Below are 13616 nucleotides of genomic sequence, written 5' to 3' on the forward strand. Positions count from 1 at the left end.
TAGTTATGATTATTTATCTCCATTAAAGCCTGATGAATCTAGTAACATTATCATTTATTTCCACTGCAGGAAGTATGCCAACTGGCATTGATGAGATACGGCATGTTTACGTGGAAATGTCCTGTTTAGCAAGAGAAATGAGCTGTTTGTCCTGACAGTATTTTAAATCTTGACTAAATGAAGTCATTGCAGCTGTCATCTTTTAACAGGATCAACCTGTTTTATAACAAGCTGTTTCCTTGTAATCATTCAGCTTCTTTCAACCATTACATCTTAGCTGTCAGTCAAAGATTCTAAGTTGCTTTATACATGTATGCGTCAAATATGCTTAAGACCAGTCTGCTTCTGATAGCTTGGCCTCAGCTCAGTTATATAAAATTCAGTTATATATTATGTTCTGAGCTCTGCTTGAATTGCAAAAAAAAAAAAATCAGTGTGACAAACACGATCATAAGCAGAACTTTGTGTGACTCACTCTGTATTCCTGTGTGACTCTAAATGTTCATTGCAGGGCATGACAGATCTTTCTAGTTTTTCTCCAGGGTTTCTTTACCCTGCATCAGGCCTACAGGGTCATGTTGCCAGGCTGCATACCCATCATCTCATACATAAGTAACTACAGTACTGTGCAAAAGTCTTGAGCTACACCTCATGTCTTTATATTTTGTCTACTAAAGAGTCAGACTTCTTTGCTATCTTGAGCAATTGTCTTCAAGCGCTTTCAAAGTTTTTGCTTGGACATTGGCTGCTTTTTCACCCGTTTTCAATGATTGGATTGAAAATACACTGACCTGACCATTTTCATAGATTTATTGGCACTGACCTGTGGATCCTTGAAGGCACGCAACTCTAAGGATGAGACACTGTTGTGTCTACACATTATAGACAACTTAGCAAAGAATGAAATTTAAATCATATCTTTAGGCACATTGTTACTAGCAGCCTGTCACAAAGAGAGCATCTTTCATGACTGAGGGCCCTCGTCTGTGTGGTAACAACTGGGTTTTCAACAGGACAAAGCTCATTTTCAAGCATGTAGGAAAAGTCCCTCAGTGTAGGAATAGGAATGTTCTGAGGGTAAATGTCTCACTGCTGTAAACTGGACCTCAAATCATGGGACAGTTTCTCAAGCAACCTTGACACATGAGACCCACATTCCATCTCTACAATTTCTTCCCTCCATAACTGTGAAAGCATGCTGACCAGTGATCGTACCTTTAGACCAAACATTATTTGGAGCAAAGAAAAGTTTAATTTGAGCGAACAAAATTCATTGCTGCGTGCAAGAAATGTATTTCAGTGTTTGCTATTATCCATATACACACAATAACAGCCCCTCTCACTCAGTTGTTGGCATTTGCTCTCGCTCAGATCTCTGCTCTGTGTGCTGACAGACATCTGCGGACCTGCTCTCAGTGTGTTGCTCCTGCTCTCAACATCTCTGCACCCTACACGCTCAACTCTTTCTGTACACATTATAAATGTGCCACAAAACCAACCATTCACAGACTTGGATGCAAAAATTCTGATTGGGTTTATAAACACTAGTACATTTCTTGCACACAGCAATGAATTTTGTTCGCTCAAATTAAACTTTTCTTCGCTCCAAATAATTTTCTCCTCAAAATGCAACATTTGCATTTGCAAAATCTTTTTATGTGCACTCAGAATAGAGGCAAAAAAATAACGCCATAACAGGAGGGCTTTTTAACAAATACTGCATTTAAAATATATATGTTGAACATTACAAACAGTGCTAATATAAATGCATTGCATTATTACAATGCCATTAAGCCATATTACTGAGGCTCTAAAAATAAGCCATAATTTTATTTTGGAATTCTCTCTAAAGTTAATATGATTTTTACCTTTCCAGGTGTTGAAGGCACATTTAATGAAGTACTGAAAGGTACTGTTGCAGTTGATTTACACCACCAACTAAGCTGATTTTTGGCAGGATAAATGGTTTAACTGACTATCAACCAACTACTAATTGCTTTGCTTTTCAATGTTCAAACTCACAGTATCTTTAATTTCAAATGGAGTTCCATATCCTGTTTCTCAGCAGAATATGTAATACAGTAATTGCCTGCTCTCCATTTGCAGATTGCTTTTTTCTTCTTTTTTTTTGTTCGCAGCTGACAAGTCCCCAAGGACACATAATTATTTCTTAGTTTTGTTCAGTTCTTTCACAGTACTTTATCATGTAGGGTAAGAAACTCCCACCCTCCTTTGCAGATATCTGATTAAGTTTTTCTTGAGCTTTAAGATTATAGTCTTATGCATTTTACTTTAAGCCATATATTTGCACAGGATTGGTTCCATAGTACCAGTAATTTTAGCTATTCCTTAGCTGTATCGTACAGTTTCTTTGGAACCTGTGTAATGATGATTAAATTTCAAGCAGAGAAATACACTAATTGTTTATTTTTTTCTTGAGTTGTTATATTAATAGTTATATTAATAGTATCACAATGGTATTGGAACAATACCATTAAAAAAGTGGACTGAATTCTTCAGAAATAAGCTGCAGAAATTTATGGTGACAGTGATGACTAGTGACAGCCTCAACTTCTTTTTTCAGAGAGGATATTATTCTGAACCTCCACGGGCTCTTTGACTTTAAAGGAATCTGTTTCTCTCCTGTTCTGTTACACTTACCATTTTATTCAATTTGAGACTTTGATGACAGTAATCTCCAGAATATGCAATGTGTCTGTGGTTCCTTTTAAGAACTGCATGTTTTCACCTAAGGCATCATAAGTGCCTTTTTAGTCAGTACATCAAATGATGCTGCGCAGCAGATGCTCCAAAAAAAAAAAAAAACAGACTGTATGAGAGCCAAATGGGAAAACAGACTCCTAGATTTAAAATGTAGAATAAAAAATGTTTAAAAAAAGAAATTAGTATCTTTATGGGTAATTTCACACCTTTTTAACAGGTACTGTGGTAGTGATTTTGAAAATGACTTTTATATTAGGTGGATATTGGGACTTTTACAGACAGATATTTAATCTTGCACAAATCTCTTAGACTTTGTGGTTACAATTTTACTCAGAAATTAGATCAATTATATCATTTCTGTGCATTTTTTTTAGACATTTTAAGATGTTTTCTGTTTATTTCACTCCCTGAGTTTTACGACACACCTATATTCTGCTCTCTCCTTTATTTTTGCCTGTGTGCTATGCCTTGTTTGTAAGCACTAGTTTGCTCCAAATTATTCTGTTTCTTACAGAATGAAAACTGACTAGAGTTGTTTTGCTGCTGAGTTTTATACTATATACTCCACTGGAGTACTTTTCTCTTTCTTATTTATTAAAAAGGTTAGTGCTTTCATAATTTGTTCTTTCAATTTGGACATTGACTTGCTGTAACAAATATCCACTAAAACTGAATTTGTTGTTATTGTTGGCAAATTTAACTTCAGTTTCAGTTAACATCCTGAACGTAAATGATTTATCCTTAAACTGTGTTCCACATTTTTTTTTTTTCCCCCCAGATTTCGCAAGAGCTGTTGCAGCACGGCCTATATCATATGCAGCAGTATTACGAATGAAGCCAGACAGCTCTTCTTCAGTGCTCAACTCGCGCGGCAGACCTCAACACTACAGCAGTGGGCTGGTGACTCCTGACTGGCCTGCTTTCTCCAGTCACCCCCTGTCAGCCCTGAGTCTGCATAGCTCTCAGGAGGACTATAGAAGCGAAGGTAAAACTAATGGAGCAGTCAAAATCTCAGTTTGTTTTCTCTCAAAAGTTTTTGATTTGTTAGAGTTTGCGTTCATACTTGCATATATACAAGCAAATGTTTCAATAGGGATACATATATATAAACACAAAAGCTTATTAATGGGAGAATTTGGACAATTTTTTTGCTGCATAGAAGTCATCTCCCATTTTATCCAAGGATACTTAATATTTGGGTCCCTTTTGACTTAATTTACACTCTGTGGTATCCATTGTTTAGGAAGAGAAAGCTGAGTGTGTTTTTTCTTTTATGGCATAGTATGTCTTACTAGCTATCAATGTCAGCTTCTAACTCCTTATACATAGGAGTGAGACCTGAATTGTGAAGTTCAGATGACAGTGTTCTCACCCGCCAAAATGAGCCTAACCCAAAGGGAAGACACTCCAGAGTTTGACTGAGCTCCTCCAAAAGTAATTGGTGTGAATGCACTCTGCTATGTCTGCACTCTGGCAAGAGTTTGCCATATTAGGTTAGACTTTATATGTTTCTCTCTATTTAGGTTTGGTCTGGAAATGAATTGTACCTATCCGTTATCACCGCATTCTCCGGGGTGACCAGGGTCATGCCCTTTGTGAAATTGAAGTGGGATCATTGCAGTATTGAGCTCACTGTGCTTCTGTCAGCATAGAAAGAAATAATGGATAGCTATGTCAAAGACAAGATGTAATACCCCAAATGCACAATGGAAACGCAACATCATAAATTTACATGGGTCACTTAGTGTCCTGATTTCAAGAATTAATAATTCTTGAGGATCTAATGACACATTGATGCTTTGATGTGATTAATTACATCATGCTTATTGCATCTGGAATGCTCATTAATGGAAATCTGAAGCAGTTTCTCTATTGTCAAACCGGATCAGTAGTTCCTAATAAAGTGAGTCATATTAAAAGCAGGCTTAAAATTATAATAGCTGTCCTTTTTTTCATTCTTTGTTTCCTTTGTTACCTTCTTTTCTGTTCCAGGTGCTTGTCTATTCCTTTCTGCCTATCTTTCTGCCTTTTTTACTTTCTGACAGCATTATCACTAGGTAGCCATAAAATGACTTACATCTATATAACCAAGGTGAGGGTAATGCCTCTCCACTGTCAGTGTTGACAGGACCATTATACCATTGCACCGGATTGATGTTCAGTGGATGAAATGGATGCCAACAAGTAATGTACCGTTGGTGGATTAAAGGGGGTATTGCGTTTTTTGACTCTATGACTGACAGATGGCCATGACACTCGAAGTTGAATGACACATATGCTTGTGTATGTGTTTGTATTTTCTACAGACAAACACATAAACAAATACAAATGCATTTAAAGAATGATATGGGTTTTTTTTATCCAGCTCTCAAGTGTTTTCAAATTATCACAAACATGTTGGTTGAACAGCTCTTCAGTATTGCTGTGAAGAAGTAATTGTCCCATTCCTGATTAGTAATTTTTTTGCATATTTGTCATACTTAAATGTTTCAGACAGACACATCAAACAGATTCTCCTATTAGACTAAGATACCCAGTGTAAATGAAAATACCATTCATTAAGAAAAAAAGCTATCCAAATCTACCTGGCAAAAGTCATTGCCTCCTAAACCTAATAACTGGTTGTGCCACCATTGGCAGCAAACCTGCAATCAAGCATTTGGCTGTTAAGTTAATTGGGATTCCTAAATTGGCTGTAGGTGTAAATGTGAGCACGAGTAGCCATCTGTCTCTTGTCTATTTCTTTGTTAAGCCTGTGATGCACTAGCAACCTATCCAGGAGGCTGTCTTTGGAGTGTGACTAGAAGCCAGAGAGAAACTCAGAGGGAACCCACACAGACACAGGGAGAACATACAAACACACTGAAAGGCTTCAGCCAGATGGTGGATTCGAACACAGGACATTCTTCCTGTGAGACAACAGTGTTAACTACAGCATCACCATGCTGCCCCTAAATAAAAATAAATGCATTTAAAAAGTGTTTAATCACAGTTAATTAATTATTTAACAAGCAGGGTAGTTACTTTTTTCCCTTAATAAGTTAAATCAGCAATTAAAAGATTGTCCTTGAAGCGCAGATTCTCTACCAGAAGGCTTGAAAATTGAGGGAAGCCTGGAGCCTGTTTATCTTTCCTCAAATCAGTATGTGGGTTGCACCCATGAAAAACTTGCCATATCTTAGACAAATGTATTAATTTAACAAACAAGGACCTCGGTAGCATCTGGAACAACCATGCACAGCTGCAAAAGCCTGGACTTTCATCCTCATGCTAGTGACCAGCATGGTACCACAATGCTGTGGAATGGCATCTCATTCTTTATCCAGCATTTGCAGCAAGTTAGCCAATGTGGTTGTGTGTTTCGGACATAAACAGCATGCCAAAGCTGATCCCACAAGTGTTCAGTAGGGTTAAGATCAGCACTGTAGGCAGGCCATTCCAACCTCTACACTCACAAGGGAGTCTAGAGGGAGTCCCTGATAAACCCTGCTCTGTGAGGACGAGTGTTGTCATCTTGGAGGATAAAGTTCAGTCTCAGACTGTGGAGATATGGGATTGCCACTTGTTGCAGATTCTCAAGTTGATATCTCTCAGTGTTGAGATTGGCTCCAGTGATGACAAACGTTGCCAGTGAGGGATATGCTGCCCCACACCATCACACAGCATCCACCAAAAGCTGCTGCCAGTGTACCCTGACTCTGACATCCCATATTATATGGAACTTGGCCTTCAATTTGGAGAGGGTACTAGGACACACTAAAATAATGGTGCAACCTGGGTTTTGCAGAACATAACTGACCACTCTAGCTCTTTCTATCAGTCTATCAATCAATGATTCAGTCATTCTTTTTGTAATGTGTCCTGGTGGATGTTCTCCCTGTGCATGTGTACTCCATCAGAGTACGCTGGCTTCTTGTCACACTCCAAAGACAAACTCCTGGATAAGTTGCTAGTGCATCACAGGGTTAACAAAGAGATAGCCAAGAGACAGACAGCCACTCATGCTCACATGTAGACCTAAAACCAATTTAGAAGGTTGTAGGAGGATAGAGTTCAGTCTCAGACTGTTAACAGTCATGGCTTAGACTGTGGGAGGAAACTGGAACACTTGGGAAAAAAACCAAACAATCACCAAAAGAACATTCAAACACCATACAGAAAAGTGCCAGTCATTCAGTGGTTCAAACCCTGAGGCGACTGTACATAGCACTGCCCCACTGTACCCATAGTAAAGTCAGTTAAATCCATATTATGTTTTGCATTTGAGCGCAAACAGAATGCATATTAATTTTCCTGTGGCTGTCTGCACAATAATGCATTGTAAATAATATACTGTGTACCAGAATTGCAGTGTTGCCAAGAAAGACAGTGATAGTCATTTATTGTTTAGACTCCAGCATACTGGATTTAAAATTAAACACTAAGTGTGAAGCTTAAGTGTTAATTTTCTGCTTTAATCTGAAGGTGTTTACATCCTCACTGATTGAACACTGTAGGAATTCTCTTCCTTGTTAAACATATTTCCCTCACTTAAGGGGATGAAACTTAATTTAAATATTCAATACCGCTGGATGTTTTTATATATTATATATTATTATCAGATGTAATAATATATCATTCTTATAATAATATGATTTAGACTGATGAATTAGGTCCACATATTTGTATGCTGATTGACATTAAAATAAAAATGGGTGCTGTTCAGCTTGATATTATCTAATATCACTTCCTGAGTTTAATTAAGTGTTTTTTAGGTTGTCTGTCCCTGTGTTCTTCTGTTCCTGCAATATATCGATATAAATATAAATATCATATAAATTCCATGTGAAGGTATACTAGGACTAAATGATAAAAAGTCAGTTCTGGCATTATTCTGATAAGTCAATTCTGGCATTTCCTGCACCTTTTAGCAACATATATTATATGTTATGACATGGACTCACCTGAAACGTGTTTGTGTTTGAAATACAAATATTTTAATAATTTTCAGTGGCCCATTCCCTAAACTAAGCAGGACAGGTGCAGCACACTGATAGTGCTGAGTATATGTCTGAATGTGCAGACAGAGAGCCGTGTAAATAAGATGCAGAAAATGTAAAGACCTGATGGGCTTCTTTTATTTTTAGAACTATTAACACTGCATCAGTTGCTTTATATGCACTGTAAGGTTTGCAACTTAATATTGATTCATTTTCCTCCAGTGATGAGGATATTACTTCAAAAGCTATTTATTTCCCTGTAGAACAATGAATTGCTGACAGTATGAAAGAGATTATATACAGCACGGGAAGAAAAAACAACATGATTCTCATTTTGTCATTGGATCATTTCTAAATAGCAGCAAATACTCAAGATTGAGTCACTCATATTGTTGCATTGCTGACATTATGTACCAGATCAAATGCAGTGTCAGCTAGGGATGAATACCCTAACCGTGTATTAAAATGGGTTCTGGGGATAATTCTCTGATTGTTATTGCCATGTTTATCTTCCAAATGTTATCTCACAAACTCTTGCCTTGTTGTGATGTTTGCCGACCGCTCCAACTCTCACACACGATGATACTCTGCTCTTAGTGACAACGGCTAACTGAACTAAATCTATGGTTACAGTTGTAGCCACAAATGTGACAAATGTTTTGGATGTAAGAGCCAAAACATGGAGACTGTAAAAAACAATCTTGAGAAAGTGGCTCACATCCAAACTGGGTGCTGCAAGAATTTCAGTTCAGTAGCACATAAATCAACTGAGGACTTTTATGTAAGGTAACTAAATTATAAAAATTACATTTTACACCAGTAAAGTCACCATTAACTGAATGTACTGATAGATTCTGAAACTGTTAGCGTTATCAGGAAAAAAAATCATTTTTTGTGACAAAATAAAGCAGAGTTACTTCTGTTATTTGTTTGTTTTTCCTCTCCTAAACCAATTCAAAAGTATCACATAAATAAACAGTATTACAAAATATAGTATAAAATCCTTCCCTAAGGCCAACTAAAGCAAAATGCTCAGTGTAATTATGTCTGTTAACCAGTTGGTTGTTAAGCTGGCTGTCCCATTGGTGGTGCGTGGAGCCACTGCAGGTTGGAAGTTCAATTATTATGAACAAAGTTAACAAAAATAGCTGATATTATCATGCTTAGCTTTAGTTTTTTAATTTTAATGATAGGTAGGGAAGGTACAGTATGTGTTAGTCTCTGAAGAGGGCATGGTGCTGCTTAAACGACTGATTTAAACAGCAGCATGCATTACTTTATATATATATATATATTTATATATTTTTATTTTTTATTTTTTTTCAGCTACTATATTCTCCTGTGTCACATGCAAACTTCAAAAAACCTCTGTTTACAGAGCTTAGAATATCCCTAAATTCATCATCTCACAGAAAAACAATTCTTTTGAAGAACACAAGATTCAGCTGTCTTTTGCAATGTCTGTAAATCTGATGTGTAATGCAACTAGGAAGCCTACCGTACAAGGTGCATCACTTTTCTGTTACCAGCCGAATGAAACAAAGAGCACTCGGAAGAAACAACACAATTGCAACAGGGACTGTCAAGCAGAAAACTCCAGGGCTGAATGATACTGAAATAAATAAAAAAATTACTGACATTTCGCTTCTGTCTATTATATATTGCTTAATAAAAAAAGGCAGGCTTTTTCCCCAGCTGACTTGAGAAGCTCTATTTGATAATAATTAATTATTCTACAATCTTTGGGGTGATTTTTTTTTAGGGATGTGCACCAGTATAGAAAAACTGAAAAATATTTTTTTGGAGTAAAAACGATCCATTTGTATACTTTAATACTATACAATACACCGAACACTAGAGGAGACGCCCCTCTCAAGGCCCATCATTATTGCTCCCTTCCTCAGGAGTGAGACTATTTTCTCCAACACCATGCTTGTCGCCGAAAGGTGGATGCTCATGGCAGTTTAATGCATAACCCCTCCTTAGCAGGTCCCATTTTGTGGGAGGGAGGAGTTGCAATCTGTTCAGAGAAAAGCAGAAGACTGGCACATTGAGAGAGGATGTACCCATGTGCCCTGTCCTGCTTGCTGGCAAGAAGGCTGCAAGGACGCCTGCACAGTTTTGTTTGGCCTGCACCCCAACCTCAAATGTTGCCTTTTTGTTAGATGCTCATTTTGCAGTCTGTCGCTCAATAGGTAGCAAACTGGGTGTTTTGTAAATTGATTTTAAAATCTATGCACCAAAGAACCCTTCAGTCGAAGTAAATCAACTTATATGTGTCACAACAATTTAGTTTTCCTTGTCTGACACATATCCTCTGATGTGATTATTGTCCATGGACACCTTACTGTGTCAGTGCTAGAAGGACATTGAAAGCATTATACCTCCAAAAAACATTGATTTCTGGGTACGTTTTATGTAACCTGTAGTTCAATGGCATTTACAACTAAAGTTTTCTCTGTACTGTTGTAAAGCAATTGTGTCTTGTATATATTGGTATAGCAAATTGGTTGACAGTTTCATCTTAGCTCTTTCTTTTAAATCTATTTAATGAGGTCACACTGATTCTGTAGGTACCTCTGGACTCCTAACAACCCATGTGTCCCCCATGTATGCTGCACGCTTTCAACTAAAAGAACAAAAGTATGACAGTTTTCCCTTTGAACTGCGCACATGCATTTGATGACAGTTGTGCTCTGTGCCTTAAAATGAAAGATCAAAAGTGTTCAAAATGTCATATTTCTTTGCTTTTGGGATATCTGAGTTGGGATGTATGAGTTAGGAAGTCAGTGATGTGGTAACGCATGGTTAGTAATTTTCTAGTGTGCAGTATGTATTTATAAGTTTAATACTTAATTTGCCTACTGCTTACTAATAAACAGAGGATAAAATAATGCTCTAAGATTTTTAGCTTGAGGTCACAAAAGTGACAGAGTAGTAAATGCCTCTAAACAATGTGCAGTTATTAATTTGATGTATGAAATAAAGATACAAGATAACTGACGTCAATAAAAAATAAACTGAATATGAAATGAAAAACACTTCTACACATTTCTACTGATACACTATATTCCCAAAAGTACTTTGACAAGATAGTCCAGAAATTAGCTTGTGGAACAATGGTCAGAATTCCCATTAACACACTCCTAAACCTTGTGGAAAGCCTTCCTAGAAGACTTGAAGCTGTTATAGCTGCAAAGGGTGGGCTGACATCATATTAAACCCTATGGATTAATAACGGGATGTCACTCAAGTTCATATGCATATTAAGGCAGACAAGCAAATACTTTTGCCAATACAGTGTATTTGAAATGAGCTCGTGTTCCCATTTAAAAGCAATGGTCTGTCTTATTACATTTGTTTGTATATAGCAATTGACTAATACCATATTAAAGCACTTATATTAGAGTTACATACAGTAAATAATTTTGCTGAATATCAGATAAGGTCCTTTTAGTGTGTGTGTGTGTGTGTGTGTTGTTGTTGTTGTTGTTGTTGTTGTTTTTTAATGTATTCTTGTGCTTGCCGAGTGTGTTATTTTTAAAAAAGAAAGAAAGAAATAGAGGCCTGGTCTCCACCATAGCAAAGAAGGTAAATACTGCAGAAAGATTGACAGAAAAAATAATGCTTGTGTTATAATATTCCCTCCAACAAACAAAAACATTGCCTGTTTTCTGCTCAGCGGTAGCATCTTTAAATTATTCTGTAAAAGGACAGAAACAAATCTGTAAGAAGAGAAGATGGATAACAATATCGTACTAATGTTATCAGTCCACTTACATGGTTGTTTACCATTTGATACTGTTGTTTAGCAAACTGTATGTGCTTGGATATCAAGTGCAAAGCCCAAAGAGAGAGAAGATGTACACTCCCTGCTTTGCACTCCCAAGCCTGGGCAACAAAAATACTTTAGTAAATAACAAAGTCAGGACCATCATTTGTCTTTCGTTGATCACTCGCCCATTTAGTCAAACAGCAGTGTGTCCAAAGACTCTAAAAGAAATAGGATAAAAGCTTAATGGATAATCTTGAAGGTTTAACTTTTTTAACATAACTTATATACATTATATAACATAACATAAGAAACCTAAAAGAGTACCCTGAGGAAAGGATCACTTCTAACTAGGGATGCAACGATACCAATTTTTTCAAACCGATCCGATACCGATACTTGGATCTGAGTACTTGCCGATACCGAGTACAAAAACCGATACTTCTACCACACACAAGTTAAACTTAACCAGTAGTAAAGAAACGACCCCAGACAACTCTTTAACCCAAAGCGAAACGTTTACTGAGCGTAAGGGCAGAGACAAATACTGTACAACACATCCCTTTTTAAACTCAAATGATATTCCAATTCCTTAACCAAATGAAATACACTGTATAAATGAAATAATTCCCTTTCAAATTATATTAAACAACCCAACTTATGTTATCATCTTTTGGTAAGTGACTCACTAATATACACTCCAAAACACGTTATATAAATCCACTAAACACACAATATTCACACATGGGGCCCACACACACTCACACTTGTTGCAGGCCTGTTTGCTGCTCACGCCGGACGATGGAGAAAAATCCTCTTCTCCCCAGTAAGAGCACAAAAGTCTGACTTACAGTTCCGTTGCCCGGTAGATCGCCGTTCACCAGTCCCACACTAAATCCACTCCCTGCGGACCCGATGCTGTCTCTGCTACAGCGCGTTAGCGAGTCACTGTCCAGCTCTCCGACAGTCCATAGCGGCTGCCTCCTTGGCGGCCAAGCAGTCCGGCTAGCCTTTAGCCTCGGCGGTCGTAGCTGGAAACACAGCACGGTGGTGCGACCATTGAAACAAAAAGTCACTTCACCCACACTCTGTTGTGAAGCTCTCACACGGTCAGTTTTCTAGTCACACACTCTTTTGTGCTGGTTAACCTCAGTAAAACTAGCCGGGTCTCTCACTTTGGTTCAGCTAACCTCGTTCATCTCTCCATGCCGTTCTCTTCTCCTCCTCCATTGCAACAGATACACACAGGTCCGGTTTTATGCTACCTTCACGGGCCTCCAGAAAATGAGAACTCTGAAAAATATTTTAACTCCCTTCAGAGTTACATACCATAAAATAATACTTTTATGATTAACATAACAGTTTGATTGCTCTAATTACCTGTATTTACCTTGCGACATATTACAGGGCAAATTACATTCAGGGTAGAGTTACATCACATAACATCAACTGTGAACACCTTATGTTACTGTGGCGTTTAAGTCCATGGGAATTATGAGTATCCACTCCCAAATTCCCATCCGGGCTACATTAGTATCGGTTCATGGTATCGGTTAACTTTTACGAGTACGAGTACGCACACATTTTACAGTATCGGCCCCGATACCCGATACCAGTATCGGTATCGGTGCATCCCTACTTCTAACTTCAAAAGCTGTTATAGCTCTTGGAAGGACAACGCATTTCAGGCTTTCTTGCTCAAAACTCAGTTTAGAGTGCCGTTTTGAGGATTACTCAAAGTTCTTTGTAATGTTAGAACTAACAGATTAGTTATAAAATATATCTCTCAATCTAGAATGCACTAACTAGAGACAAACAGACAGGTGAAGGGAATATTTTGTCCATAGTGCAGTGATCTTCCCTAGGTCCTCACATTTATCTAGCTGTTACTTTGACATGGACTAACCACTGGCAGCAACCTCCCTCAGCAGGAAAATGTAACCTGATGGCTTAAGAATCACAACAAGGAGTCCATCAACCGAGCCTCCAAGCTCTCTAGATCCCTATCTTGGTGACCATCAAAAATGCACCAAAGCAAGTCCAATCCACAGCACCCCATCTCATAACCCAAAGTCCCCAAACACCACAGTGCACCCCAGACTTGTCATGTCCTTGCCCTGACTTGTCAGAGCTGTTTTTAC

General features: G+C 37.8%; 1 protein-coding gene across 1 annotated transcript in view; it reads left to right on the top strand.

Annotated features, from left to right (window-relative positions):
- Positions 1 to 13616, top strand: part of cntn5 (contactin 5) — a 105624-nt gene that overhangs the window by 42585 nt on the left and 49423 nt on the right. The window contains exon 4 of the mRNA XM_039622456.1: positions 3503 to 3709. Coding sequence (XP_039478390.1) covers positions 3503 to 3709 — 207 coding nt within the window. The remainder of the gene's footprint in view (positions 1 to 3502; positions 3710 to 13616) is intronic.

The sequence above is a fragment of the Oreochromis aureus genome, linkage group 14 (assembly GCF_013358895.1).
Source record: "Oreochromis aureus strain Israel breed Guangdong linkage group 14, ZZ_aureus, whole genome shotgun sequence".
Lineage (NCBI taxonomy): Eukaryota > Metazoa > Chordata > Actinopteri > Cichliformes > Cichlidae > Oreochromis > Oreochromis aureus.